The 15669-nt window shown below is 38.0% G+C and overlaps 1 protein-coding gene across 1 annotated transcript in view; it reads right to left on the bottom strand.

Moving 5' to 3' along the window:
* The window catches only part of trpc5a (transient receptor potential cation channel, subfamily C, member 5a), an 83911-nt gene that overhangs the window by 11558 nt on the left and 56684 nt on the right, over nt 1-15669 (bottom strand). Inside the window, exons 4-7 of the mRNA XM_055205925.2 lie at nt 11380-11716; nt 10762-10901; nt 6050-6372; nt 1866-2061 (exon numbers count right to left, since the gene is read on the bottom strand). Of these exons, the coding sequence (XP_055061900.2) occupies nt 1866-2061; nt 6050-6372; nt 10762-10901; nt 11380-11716 (996 nt within the window). The remainder of the gene's footprint in view (nt 1-1865; nt 2062-6049; nt 6373-10761; nt 10902-11379; nt 11717-15669) is intronic.

Below are 15669 nucleotides of genomic sequence, written 5' to 3'. Positions count from 1 at the left end.
AAACCAGTGAACCAGTACTATAGTGGCAAACAGTAAAACAGCGTTATACTGGCAAAACCTAAACCACTGCAGTATTGGCAAAACCAGCAAACCACTACAGTACTAGCAAAACCAATAAACCAGTACTGTTCTGACAAAAACAGTAAACTAGCATTGTACTTGCAAACGTGGAAACCAGAGCAGTACTAGCAAAAACAGTAAACCAGTACTGTAGTGGCAAAAACAGTAAAACAGCACTATACTGGCAAACCTGGAAAAAACAGTAAACAAGTACTGTACTGGCAAAACTAGTAAAGCAAAGCTGTACTTGCAAAACCAACAAACCACTGCAGTACTAGTAAAACAAGTAAACCAGTAATGTACTGGCAAAAACAGTAAAGCAGCACTGTACTACCAAAACTAATAAACCAGTACTGTTGCAGCAAAAACTGTAAAACAGGGCTATTCTGGCAAAACCTAAACCAGTGCAGTATCAGCAAGACCAGTTAACCAGTATTGTTCTTGCAAAACCAGCAAACCACTGCAGTACAAACAAAACCAGTAAACAAGTAATGTACCAGCAAAAACAGTAAAGCAGCACTGTACTGGCAAAAACAGTAAACCAGTACTGTACTGGCAAAACCAGTAACCCAATACTGTACCGGCAAAAACAGTAAAGCAGCGCTGTACTGGCAAAACCAGTAAACCATTATTGTATTGGCAAAATCAGTAAAGCAGTGCTATACTGGCAAAACCAGTAAACCATTATTGTATTGGCAAAAACAGTAAACCAGTACTGTACTGGCAAAACCAGTAAAGCAGTGATGTATATGCAAAACCAGTTAAAGGAATAGTCAACTCATTTTCAATATTAAAATATGTTATTACCTTAACTAAGAATTGTTGATACATCCCTCTATCATCTGCGTGCGCGCACGCAAGCGCCGGAGCGCGCCGCGACGCCTCGACAGCATCCAGCCTAGCCCCACTCACTCAACGGTACCATTTAGAGATAAAGTTAGAAGTGACCAAACACATCAACGCTTTTCCTATTTAAGACGAGTAGTTATACGAGCAAGTTTGGTGGTACAAAATAAAACGTAGCGCTTTTCTAAGCGAATTTAAAAGAGGAACTATATTTTATGGCGTAATAGCACTTTTGGGAGTACTTCGACTCGCCTGAAAAGTCCGCTCCCCTTCTCACTCTCATAATGGGAGAGGGAGGGTGTTACTGCGCCGAGTCCGCTTAGAAAAGTGCTACGTTTTATTTTGTACCACCAAACTTGCTCGTATAACTACTCGTCTTAAATAGGAAAAATGTTGATGTGTTTGGTCACTTCTAACTTTATCTCTAAATGGTACCATTGAATGAATGGGGCTAAGCTAAATGCTATCTAAGCGTCGCAGCGCACTCCAGCGCTTACGTGCACGCACACAGATGATGGAGGGATGTGTCAACGGTTCTTGGTTGGGGTGATAACATTTTAACATTTTAATATTGAAAATGAGTAGACTATTCCTTTAACCGGTGCAGAATTGGCAAAACCATTAAACCAGTGCAGAATTAGCAAAACCAGTAACCCAGTACTGTATCGGCAAAAACAGATAAGCAGCGCTGTACTGGCAAAACAGCACAACCAGAAAAGCAGTGCTGTAATGGCAAAACCAGTAAACCAGTGCAGTGTTTTCAAAACCAGTTAACCAATAATGTACTGGCAAAACAAGTGAAGCAGCACTGTAATAGCAAAACCAGTAAACCAAGTGCTGTACTATCAAAACTAGTAATGCAAAACTGTACTGGGAAAAACAGTACCATGGAACCAATAACATACTGGCGTAGCGCATGTTTCTAGCCATAGGTTACAGAAGTAATGCTCAGTACTTACAGCGATGAGCTGGTAGGAGTTGTTCATCATAGCGATGAGCATGTTAAGCAGAACCACCAGCGAGATGACGTTGTAGGTGCCGAACATAGTGGCGCCAACAAACTCGGTGAACTCATGCCGAGCCTTGACGTTGGTCACGTACAGATTCAGGAGGCCGAATATCGACCAAAACAGGGACTGCAGTGTCTCAAATAACCTGAAAAGCAGACAGACTGAAATGAGACACAGTTCTGAATGATCTAAAAATAAAAGTATCAAGACAATATCCCAGATGAATTTTGGAATGGGCCAGAGATCACAAGGCTCCAGGGGTAAACAGTTTATAATCAAAGAATGAGAAATGGATCAATTTAGAAAAAAATGAAAAATAATACTAAAATCTTGTGAAATGCAGTGAATATGAGATATTATGTGTAGGGCAGACCGGAGGCAATTACGAAGCACTAAATTTCTTTGCAAAACACGATTTGCAAATAATGACTTTATACGCACATGCTCATTAGATTTTTCTCTCTTGCCTGAGAAAAAGAAGTGATCGTTTTCAATAAAAATTAGATTTTGAAGTTATTGTTTTGGAACACTGTAACTTTTGTTTTCAAATTCAATATTATGATCAACTCAAACGTTTTATTACTTTTTGGCACATTAGGTATTCATGTGTTCTTAAAAAAAAGATGGCAGGAAGATTTGAAATAGTTGATGATTTATAAATGAAAATGTCAAAACTATAACATTTGCCATCTATAATAGAAATAACAGAAAGGAAATGGAACAAAAGAAAGGAAAACAGACAGACTATCAATCAATGTTTTAATGCATTTTGCTGTTGTTTTGATTTATAATACTTGCGACTTGAATCAGGGAATGAACTATGTTTCTGCACTTTTATATTTATTCTTTTGCGGTTCATTATTCTCACTCCAAAAATGTATTTAATGATTAATGAATCTCACAAACTAATATTAACCTTTGCATGCACATGACAAACATGTCAGCCTGATCCAACTGTCTGAATAACCTCGCTACAAGCTATCACAATGTACAGCATCGAATGCCGCGACATCTGGTCTGCCTCAAAGATTCACCGTTTGTGTCTACGTGCACCCTTAGGGTGAAAGGAAATGTGATTTTTTTATTTTCATCGCATTAAATATTCAACGGCGTCAGCTTTCATCAAAGTCTCGGCAGAGATAAATACAACCTGGTTTCTTGAAAACAGGAAAAAAGGACAGAACGGACGCAGGAATGTGTACAAGCTAAGCGTATGGTATCTGGAAGCTTTGGGAGGAACACACAAGAAACATGCAGCCTTACTATTGTGAGAAAGCTGACAGAGAAATGTGCCGTGCTTGGGGATGCAGGTGGGCGAAACACTGTTTTATTTTCTGTTTGTCACAGATTTGTAACATCTCACTGACTTTAATTCCCAATAGCACGTGCAGGGGCGTCATTCAATTTTTTTTTGTAAAGCCTAAAGCACTTTGTGCTCTGGGCACGTTAACCCATGACTAAAGAAAAAATAAACACTTGCTATTGGTTGCAAACTACACTCAGAAAAAGGTACAAATGTTGTCACTTGGGCAGTATCTTTTTAAAACGTATACTTTTGTACCTAAAAGGTGCATATTGGTAACTCTAAGGTAAACATTGTTACCTTAGAGGTACATACTGGTACCATCTGTGCCAAAATGGTAAATAGTTGGACCTTTTTAAAGGGTACCGTCCCAGTGACAACTTTTGTACCTTTTTACTGAGAGTGTATGTGCATGGTATAGTTTTCAAGTTTTCATGTAGTGTGCAAGAGGATTGTGACCTAAATACATAGTTTAAAATTTCATTAATAATACATTTTATTATTTATTCATTTTTTTATTATTATAAAACCAAATATATAAAATGTAACTATAGGAATTATGCTGCGACTAAAGAAACTTCTTAACAAAGCAAAAATATGTTATATTTTAGCATCTTTAATGTGGTCATCCTTTGACTAGAATATATTGATTGACAAAATTATTTATTTAAAAAACATTTTTTACAAAAATGTTGGTTTTGTACTGAAACCATACATAACCAATGTTATGTTTGCATAATTATATTTTTGTTTACAAAAATAGTTTTAACAGCATCAAATTAGCATTCAGTCAAGGGACCTTAACATCTTTTAAATGTCCCCCTTAAGACCCCTTCAGTTTAAAGGAAAACACCATAGTTTTTCAATATTTTACTATGTTCTTACCTCAACTTAAATGAATTACATACCTATCTTTTATCAATGCGTGCACTTTTAATCTTTGTTCAGCGCTTCGTGAATGTGTTAGCATTTAGCCTAGCCCCATTCATTCCTATGGCTCCAAACAAAAGTTTTATTTTGTGCCACCATACTTACTAATGTAACAGTCTTTAAATAGGGAAAACATGGAAGTGTTTGGTGGCATTTAAATTCATCCCTGTTTGGATCCTAAGGAATGAATGGGGCTAGGCTAAATGCCAACACATTCACAAGGCGCCGTACAAAGATCAAGCGCACGCATTGAAAAAATATAGGCATGCATTAATTCATCTAATTTGAGTTGAGAAAATGGTAAAATATTGAAAAACGGTGGTGTTTTCCTTTAAATAAACAAAACTCTACTGAGCATGTGCATAGATGAATGCATTATGCATGCAATCCTTAAATTTCCACTGTATAGATTTTAGCGATATATCTAATGATGAGACTGTGACCCCCCCGCATAGTGAAACTACGGTTGCCGTCGCCAGACAAACATGTCATCGTCTGAGACGACGTAGTGACAAATAGCGCCCTATAGAGCAGTTTGTCCATGTAGGGCTACTGTAATAACATGGTGGTATAAAATGGGACCCGCGGTGTATGTAGATAAAAGCAGCTCATACTAAGGTAATAAAAACAATACAGTTCATTATGTAAGGTCTTTATACACCACTAATAATATAGTTATGTATATTATATTGCATTTCTGTCAAGAGATCCTTCTAAAAATCACACAATGCACCTTTAAGTAACAAGTCTCCATTCCTAACACCTGAGGCAGATTTTGAAGGCTGTGTCCATGCTATACTGTATTTTGGCATATTCTATGTCACCTGTACAATCAGCGAATAACAAATAATGCTCGGACAGCACCTTAACCGCAGGGCTGCTGTGACAGCTCTTGTTGTGGAGCCCTAATAGAGGCACACAGGTTTGCTTCTAGCACCTCACAGAGTCGTAGAAACAGTGACATAACTGCCAGCCCACTTCAGCCTACAGCTGTCCACAAATAAGTCCAGTTCCTGTGCCACTGCGGACGACATTTGTAATTTTGGCTTACGAACCGAGAGGACAAAATATCACTCTGGACGTTCTGCACTGGTGTGTGTAGGATCCCTGTCAGCGAAATCTCTTTTGCCTCTCTGTCTCTTTGAATTGGCACAGACCCTGTGGAACGTCGAGCCACTTAATCTGCGAAGGGCCGTCTGGATGACTGCACATTGGAAAATCAGCACAGGAAGTTCAGAAAAGCTTGTTCTCGGGAAGGGATATGGGTTGAGGGATTTGATATGGGACGTGGCATATGGAAATGTAACGTTGATGGGAATGTAAAAATGTCCCTAGACGTTTCAACAACATGCTGAGGATTTTTGTTTTAGGGGTTTACGTGTCACCGAGCGGCTACGGTTTCTCTGAAGAGCGAAGCAGGATATCCTTTGCAACAAATTCCTCTCATGAATATGTATGAGGTGATTTTACACCTGTTGTGCTGCGTTGGAATATTGTGGGTTATTGACGTGTCAACAGATCATTGGAAAAGCATTAGGTCCTTATGAATATTCAAAATGCCATTAGTTCTGCCCAATCACCATTGAGCTACAGCTGCAATGCAGGGATGAAAAATACTAATGTTTTACTTGCAAAAGAAAACAAACATTTTGCAATAACCTGGTAAGATTTTAAAATTTTCACAAGTTCTGTGTGTATAACTGGTCCTACTTGAACCGCCGATTGATCTGGCATGAGAGTTGGATGCTCCAACAAGGAGGCTAAAGTCCAATACAATAACTTGTAATTTAGTAGTTAAATAACTGTACCATTTAGTTCAACAATGATTGTAAAAATGAATGAAGATACAAATAAACTAAAGGATGGAAGAGAGAAAAAGAGAAACAAGCCAAAAACTCACGTAGAGAAGGCATTGTTCTGTTTCTCACAGCGAATCCCCTTGCAGTGGTTAGGCTCATCTGAAGCCTTGGTCTCGTAGTAAAAGTAAAGCTGGTTAAGTCCGTTAGCGAAAGCCAGCAGCACCAGACAGTAGATGAAGAGAAACTTGAGGATGTCCAGCAACATGCGGCCCAGTGAGATCTGCAGCGGCCCCAGGTGCGAGTTGGCCGTGAAGAGGGAGATGAGCCGCAGCGAGCTGAAGATGTTAGCGATAGCGAACAATGCTTCGGCAATTAGCGTCGGATGCCACATCTCCCATTCCTCTCGAGGACGAGAACTGTTATACTGCAGGGATAAACATTTAGAAAAAATCTGATCACTTATTATTTTATCATTCGATTTCATTGTTAGAACTGAAAGGGGTAAGCGAAACCTTGTATCTTTTGAATGCACTGCATGAACAACACAAAGGTCACCATTTCGATTACCAGGGAGCAAACATACTGATAAAAACATACAGCTTGAATGCACTTTAATGCTCTGGGGTCTTGGCTGATGTTGCATCCCTGAGCAGTTTTGACCAGCACTGACATTTGTGCTTTTTTCAGGTGCTTAAAAACATAATAATGGCAAAAGTCTCATAACACTGTGTTCAGCACAAGCTGGGCTACATGTACATGTTTGTATTTTTGAGGAAAAAATTTTTATGTTTGGTTTTTGAAAAAGCAAAATTCACTGATATAAGTCCACAAAACAAATTCTAAACATGTTTTCACAAGACTCCTGAAAGCTCCTGAATAATCTGTGATTGACACCTGAGGAAAAAAGACTCGCATAATGAGCCTTTTGTTTGTTCATTCCAATTAATATAAATTAAACTGCAGTTGGTTTGTTTTGATCTAAGCCTTCATAACAAAAAAAATACAGCTAAGTAGCTAAATAAAACACAACAAAAATATGATAACATAATAATAAACTTGTTTAAAAAAAATTTTTAAAATTGAGTTATCTTTTTTTGGAACCAACTTTGCAAGCAACACCTCAGTACACAGCTAACCCCCTTCTTTCGAAATCAAGGAGAAGCTAAGGTTGCCACCACAGGGCAGACATGTCATCGTCTGAGACACTTAGCTCGTTTACATGCACAACAATAATGCGATTATTTCCAATAATGCGAGTAAGGTCTTAAGCGCAGTAAGATGTTTACATGACTGGAGCTAACCTCTTCACTCCGGTTTACATGCAGTTTTTTTTTTCGGATTATAGCCCAATGCAGAGCACAAATGATGAACTCACATATATGGTCCAATGTTTTAATTTACTTACGTTAAATGAAAAACACGTTGTTATAGATGTATTTCATTATCCGGTGCCGTGATGAAGATATAAATATGACCGTGCCTGTAAAGGGCGTTCACATTAAAACGATATAAAAATATAGTTTTAAAAATAGTTTTTTTTTAAGATAATAGCAAAGTTCACACAACAACTATAACAATAGGGATTTTGGCACATGATGAACGATAAACCATTGACAGCCAATCAAATCTATTCGAACTTGCAGTGCACGCGCACTTAAAATGCAGTAGAAAGCTCATTCGTTGCTGAAGTCCATACCATAAAATTACCTAAAGTTTTTAAAGTTTTTATTACAAGAAATATCCAATATTAGGTAATGCTGCGCTCGTTGAGCGAATTAGCATGAAGTTATCATTATGATGTGGTCACTAATATATTTATCGTTATAATTATCGTTATAATGTCCCTTAAAGGTTTTATACACTGCTGTCATGTTATTTGAGCTGTTTCTGAATGAAGGCAGACTGCTGACAGCGAGTCGTGATGGCAGAGTTCATGTAAAACTTCCTAATGTCAAGTTTAAAATGAATTTGTGCTCAAGGTGCGTGACTAAAACACACGCGCACTTCAGTTAGTGCGGTATAAATGCGATTAAAGCGTTTACATGGACACATACTGCGATTATAAACAGCGTACGCCACCTCTTTTAATGAGATTATACTTACTGCGATTATGAGCTTAATCGCATTATTTTTATCAAACTATTGCGTTTACATGAGTTAAGGTATAATCGCAGTATTGCCAAAATCCCATTATAATAGCATTATTGGTGTGCATGTAAACGAGCTCAGTGTAGTAACAAAACACACTCTATAGAGCAGTTTGTCCATTTAGGGCTAGTGTACAAACATGGCAGCGCGCAAAATGGTGACTTTCATGCAAGGGGACCACAGTGTATGTAGATAAAACTAAAGATGCACTGATATGTAATTTTTCCACCGAAAGGCGATTATTCAGGCTGATATATGTCAATACTGATGCCTATACCATTAGTCTGGTGGTTATATTAACTTGCATTAACTAAATTCTAAAGATTACATGTTATTCATTAATATAATGACTTTACTATATAAATTTTCTATACACAGAGCTCAGATTTTCCTGTTCTCTACCGATTGACAGGATATATCGGCCATGACTATCGGCTGTTTTTAAATATCTGCCGAAAGCCGTTAGTGTAAAAAGTTGCTTATAAAACGGCTCGTTCTGGTTCTTCATTCTGATTGGTTAAAACGCGTTCTAAGCCGTGATGAAATACACCGGTAACCCCACGGTTCAGACCGCATCACAAGTATCACTGCGCCACTGTTGCTGCGTACTGATTTATGAAAATAAACACCACAGTCTTTAATCATTTTTTTATTTTTCTACCTTTGCACAATTATGGTGATATCCAGATAAATGTCAATAAATATTGTTGAGTCATTTCGTCAATAAAGAGAAAACGTTCTCTGAGTTGTTTTTGTCTTATTGATGTTTCCGCTATTATCCACTAGATGGCAATCTTACCCAACTTAAACACTGACGCATTTAGCGTGACGTGTACGTTTTGATGAGGCTCTGAATCTGATCTCTTACAAAAGTTCTTCACAAAAATGGAATTATCTCCGGCGCAGTAACACCCTCCCTCTCCCATTATGAGAGTGAGAAGGGGAGCGGACTTTTCAGGCAAGTCGAAGTACTCCCAAAAGTGCTATTACGCCATAAAATATAGTTCCTCTTTTAAATCCGCTTAGAAAAGCGCTCTGTTTTATTTTGTACCACCAAACTTGCTCGTATAACTACTCGTCTTAAATAGGAAAAACGTTGATGTGTTTGGTCACTTCTAACTTTATCTCTAAATGGTACAATTAAATGAATGGGACTAAGCCAAATGCTATCGAAGCGTCGCAGCGCGCTCCGGCGCTTACGTGCACGCACACAGATGATAGAGGGATGTATCAACAATTCTTAGTTAAGGTAATAACATATTTTAATATTGAAAATGAGTAGACTATTCCTTTAAGGCAGTTCTGAAGGCGAAAGGGGTTCAAACACTGTATTAGTATGGCGTTCCTAATAATCCTTTAGGTGAGTGTATATTATATTGCATTTCTGTCAAGAGATCTTTCTAAAAGTTACACAATGCACCTTTTAGTAACTTTGGATAAAACCATTGGCCAAATGCATAAATGTAACACGTTGCTTTCTAAAATGTCATTACACGGTTCATAATGCAGTACAATTCATAATTTAATGCAAGTTTGGTGAGTCGTAGGCTAAAATACAAATGACGCTAATAGCAGACACAACTAATTCATTATTCGATTATGAAAATGACAGTCATTATATAATGCGCTGAACTAGCCTATTTGCCTGACGCACTTAGCAATGCGCTATGACTGCATATAATGACTGTATTTTATCTAAAGTAATTTTTTGTTTTCATTTCTAGCAATCATGTCTGCAGTAATTTATCAAAAGATGTTAAAATTGCATTGAGAAGCATTATAACTCTACACTTTTTTAATCACACTGTACAGTATAGTCAAGCTTTCTTTTAACATTTTAAAGAGCTGATTCAACATTATGACTTGCAGTAGTGAACTTAAATTGTACAGTATGCAAAACCATGACTTTCTGCTGCAACCTATAACCTATCACTTTTAGCACCCAATTCTTCATTTAGTGAAGCAGGTGCAATAACAACCAAATAGGGAAATCAACGCTTATACACATATTGACATAAGCCAGGAGGATTCATTAAAGTATCAGCTTTGGCTTTCTCCCCAACTGACTAGGAGAATTAAACCAGTCAGAACTGAGACCAATGTAAGAGTATAGATTCTGAGAAAGCGTAACTTCGGGTTTGTAAAGAACGAAAATATACTGTAAAACCAAAAAATAGCAAATATATTCACAAAGTGTTACTGCTAAAACCTTTCAGGTTTGGGATTTCCAAATCCTTTCCTTCCTCAGCCCTATCCCATAATTCCATGTTTCAGTGGGCAGAGAAATGAGGCCGGTTTGCAGTGCCAGGCATGACTGAGCTCAACTTGTTAAAAGTCTGCTCTCCTATACATTACCAGATTCATCCTTTAAGATTTTAATCATACTAGAACATAAGAACACATCTGTAGACGCATTTCACACAAACATTTACAGCTTATCAGACGCATGCTTGACAAACTGACCAAATGATGCAAAACCAAACGTAAAGTATGGACCACTGGGACATTTTTATCTCATACATGTACACAATATACAGTGTTGTACTGTAAGGGCTTGGCACCTTCTTCATGCAGGCTGACTAAAGTAGTCCCAGATGGTCATGCAGTCTGGCATGCGTGAGTGTTCATACATGAACATGAATGACTACCAAGATTAGAAGCTCACCTTGACATAGGCGACGATCTTTAGGGATATCGTGGCCAAATAGAGCGAATTCATTGCAAAGTCCATTAGGTTCCACCAATCATGGACGTATTCATTAAAACCTCCGTCCCACATCTCCTTGATCTCAGCCCAGATGAAGCCTGTGAGGAAACCCACACACACACACACACAGGTCTAAACACCTGTATACGTAACAAATCAGCATATGCATCATAAAAATAGGCACATATAAAACCAAAAATCTGGTTTTGATGCTGACTTGTTAACATACAGTTACTATACGACCTGTTCACAGAGCTAATTGAAGTATATTTAGCTCTATTATTAGTATCTTACTGCTTAAATATATCATGTACTGTAAGCTGGTTATTATTGCACATTATTGTTGCATACAAAAACATATTTGACTGCGCAATGCCACAACTGACCAATCGGAATCAAGTATTCCAGAGAGCCGCACAACATCACATTACATTTATGCATTATGCATACAATATGCATTTTTTTTCTAATATGTGTGTCTATTTGGTTGTGGTTTTACTAACATAATGCTCTATCAATTGAGCAAAACAATATGCAAACTATACAAGCTACATTAACCACAATAGTAATACTCACCCAGCACCCAAGGTAGTATCATCCACTCCACCACAGTGGGCGGAGGGCCCTGCATGTGTAGGTTGGTGCGTGCTATGTGCTGCGAGGCCAGCAGGAGGAGGAAGAGGAAGGTGAGGTAGGAGGCCGTGTGGCAGATAAATTTGATGAAGGGTTTTTTAATGAAGAGCCCTAACGTGCTCTTAGGAGCCAGTAGGTAAATGATGGAGAAGACAGGAAAGAGGAGGCCGATAATGAAGCACATCACCAACTTCACAGCCCAGTGCCTGCGACGCCAGCCTGGAAAACCGTCGTACCACAGTGTGGCCAAGAGCTGTTGACAGTTTGGCTGAGCCACAAACTGCAGAAAAGGAAAAGAGAGAGAGATTTGTAAATGATTATAGATAATTAATTGAAATGACTGATTTACTAGGAGCAAAATTGGACAGATCAGTGTATAAATGCAGGAACACTTTGGCAGTGTATAAATGCAGGAACACACCTTTGTACCTAAGGAGTGCCTATTAGTACCTCAAAAGTACATATTGGTTCCAAATGCATACATATCTACAACTAAACGGTACGGTAGATACTAGGCATGGGCCAGTTACCGGTTTCAAAGTATACCCGGATTTTAAACAGTCAAGGATTCAAAACCACTAAAATATTCTGTGATACCGTCTCCAAGGTATGAGCTGTGTTATACAAAATTCATTAAATCATGTGATTGATTTGACATTTACATTGAATATACACTACGAAAATATTATATATTTTTCGAAAGGGTTTATTTTTTACCTGGCATTTGAAAATAACACATTTTAGTCTTGCAATGACAATACGGCAACACAGTGCTGACTGAAAATAGCTGGATTTCCATTCAAACGTGAAGGTCATCTTTTCAAAATTTGCAAAAAAACAATGTTTCCATCAAGTTGTTTGAGCGAATGAAAGAAGAAATGCAGAATTTTTGATGCAGGCACTAGCAGCAATGGCATTGCGAAGACGTCGAGCCCCATATATGGGAAAGACAACGTAAGCGGAAAAAGCTAGATGTCAGTCGGCAAAAGCTTTCCATCTCCCATTATTCTTCCATTTACTCTATTGTATAAGTAAAAAACCAACCCAAGTGCACGTAAAGGCTTTTTGCAAATTAAAGATGCCAAAGAATGCATTGTAATAATATGTTAAATTGTTGTCTGATATCTACATAAAAGGTATGTGGCTTTATTAAGTGCAAAAATTATCCAAAGATGGTTTTACATGTACATTTACATTAAGATTTGTCTTAAAGGAACATGGCAACTTTTTGGGACTTTAGCTTATTCACCATATCCCCCAGAGTTAGATACTGTAAGTCCAGCCCAGTCTCACGAAATTACGTACTAGGCACGTAATTTTTTTATTCTTTTTCATGATACTGTCAAGAATTTCCGCGTTTTTCGTGATTGTGAATTTCTGTTTACGTGTCATTGTCACGTATACTCAACTGTTTTTCCTACTTTCTTACCATTGTCGCTTCGGTTTAGGGTTAGATTTACATAAAATGATGTCCTTACCCAAACACAACTCTAAACCTAAAGCCAGGCAACAATTGTTTTAAATTTAGAAAATATAAAAAAATCTGAATTTTTTTTATAAACCAATACTTAAAGTGACATCCGAATGCAAACACCAAATGTAACCCTAAACCGAAGCAAAAATGGTTTGAAAATAGGAAAAAGCAGTTGAGTAACCAATACGTGACAATGACACGTAAACAGAAATTCGTGATACCTTTTTCATCTCCGTGCGTCCTGTAACTCTGTCTGCCACACCCACCCACCCCTAGCTTAGCTCAGCACAAAGACTGGAAGTAAATGGCTCCGGCTAGCATACTGCTTTCAATGAGTGAAAAATTACGGCAACATTTTCCTAAATATGTTGTGATTTGTATAGTCACAGAGTGTACAAATAACAAGGTCATAGGCGACACAGCCATCTTTTTAAATGTATGAACTATATTCTCAGAAGGCAAAGCACTGCTACTTGGGCAGAAATGGTCTATTATTAACTCATTTGAAAGGGTCATGAAAAATAATGTTGAGCTCTGCTCTGATTGGTTGTTTCACAGAGCAGCTCCTTCAGTAGCTCTCTGTGTGTGTAAACAGACCTTATGTTTAAGCCTGTATCAGACAAAGATATGGAATTTGAAGAATAATTAATTGTGGAGTTAATGGACGTTTCTGAGTGGTAAGGTTGCGTTTTTCGGCATGGACCTGCAAAACGTAACTATAATGTCAATAGTAGAACTTTAGCCTAAATGCTAGCATATAGCATTAACAACCATATAGCGCTAACTCAGCAGTCACAACTTTGTTTAGCATTGTAACAACATTGTAATTAATTTAATGTGTAATTTCATGTTGGGGCGTACATTGCGTTATGTTAAGACTGGCCTGTTTTCCAGCTGTCTTTTGCATACACAAGGTTTATAGTAGGAGGAGGGAACAATTCTACGGCACAGGTTTTTTATTTGAAATTTTGCGTTCCCATTACTCGTTTCTTATGCGATACTTCAAAATGTGCATAAAATCAGGGTGATGGAAACCCAGCTAATAACTGAACGTAAGGGATTGTGTTGTTCCTTCAGTTCGACGTGAGTCAATCTTATTTAACCTGGAGAGAAATCTGCAGAAAAATGATCTCAATTATGAATGTGTAAAAATGACTGATGATTATACTCAATTATATATACTCAAGGATGTTATTGAAGCTCATAATTCAACTGATAAAAGTCAAGCCTAGTAGCTGACAAAATAAATGGAAAAATAATGGATCTGCTTTGTTTTATTATTTATATACAAAACACTAATGATGTCAATATTTCTCAAAACTTATTTCACAGAACTGGCTCTCAAAGCAACTGAATGGCACAATGATGCATATTTTTATTGCTTTAACCATGTACACATTAAGCTCTGAAATGTGATTGCATCTGAATAGGAACAGGGTGAGAAAAAGACAAATACAATCGGCAAATGCAAATCTTAATGCATCATTATTATTCTTAATCGTCCTCAAAGCAGGAAGCGGAAGACAAATGAGGAAAAGCGTCTTCGGAGCGCAAACAAAGTTAATTACTAAGTGTTTCGCTGCAGGACGGCGACCCTAAAACATCTGCTTTGAAGCAAAGCGAGCCAAGAACAGACTTGCCTCATATTTCATGGCACATTTATTGTTAAGTTATCCAGTGGCTGTAATGGAAAATGTTGCGTGGGATGACAACATACAGCGTATGATAGATGAGTAACAACTCTTTCTGAAATTTTCAAGTTTCCTTTGTTGGAAATTTCCACAGTGAGTCTCAAGTAGGTGATGACTTCTGATTCAGCCATTGCTCTGTGAACATCCGCAGAACCCAGAGACAATTCCCGGTTACCCATACATCACAAAACGTCCCTTAGGAAAAGACAATCAACCTCCACTTAATGAAGTAAGCTAATAGAAACACCCAGACCCCGGGGAGGGGGCGTGGAAATGTGGAAAAAGGACTCGGGAGTGAATTCAACAAAGAGCTCAGGGAAAGGAGATAGGACATAGTAATTTGTTTTATAATGAAGAGTTGAGCTTTAAGGCCGTGAGAGTGGGTTGTTTTTCCATACCTGACTTGTTGGTATTTCTTCCCTGGTCCTATGGTAACTATACAGCAATAAGCTAAATTCCCTCTCCATCCATCAATATCAGTACTAACCTTCAGGCTGCCCCTTAGCTAACAACACCATTCCTCAACCTGCCCACGAAATGAGACTGATAACATCTCAGACAGCGTGCACTGCTGTGCGCATTAGCAATGGTCAACAAGTGTGTGGCTTGCAAGCACATCTATTGTATCTTAGTTTTTTAAGTATGCTTAAGTAAGCATGATCTCTGAACACAAATGCTGACATTTGAAATCACCAAAACAAACACGCCCCTACCCCAATAGAATCTGGACCTTCTTTTGATAGACCTGCCCCACACATACACAATCCAGGCAACGATGACGGTTAGTAGACACACCCCTTACTGCTGATTGGCTACAAGTGTGTTTTGGTACTCGGCCCGACTCCCTTTTCAACATTTTTTTTATCATGCACCCCACCTTTAAAACAAATATTGGTTTTGCAAGTCAATTCGAATTAACATTTTAAAGCTTGTACTTGCGATGTACATAACTTATAAAACAAGTTGAATTTAATTTCATATAATTTTTTACAGTGTATGTACAGAAACTGTGTTTAAGGCAAAAGCGAATGCGAACAGGCATCTTAACCAGGGTTTGCTGCCCGAAAT

The sequence above is a fragment of the Misgurnus anguillicaudatus genome, chromosome 3 (assembly GCF_027580225.2).
Source record: "Misgurnus anguillicaudatus chromosome 3, ASM2758022v2, whole genome shotgun sequence".
NCBI classification, from domain to species: domain Eukaryota; kingdom Metazoa; phylum Chordata; class Actinopteri; order Cypriniformes; family Cobitidae; genus Misgurnus; species Misgurnus anguillicaudatus.
The sequence above is the reverse complement of the archived record's forward strand: the minus strand, read 5'-3'. Positions and strand labels throughout refer to the sequence as shown.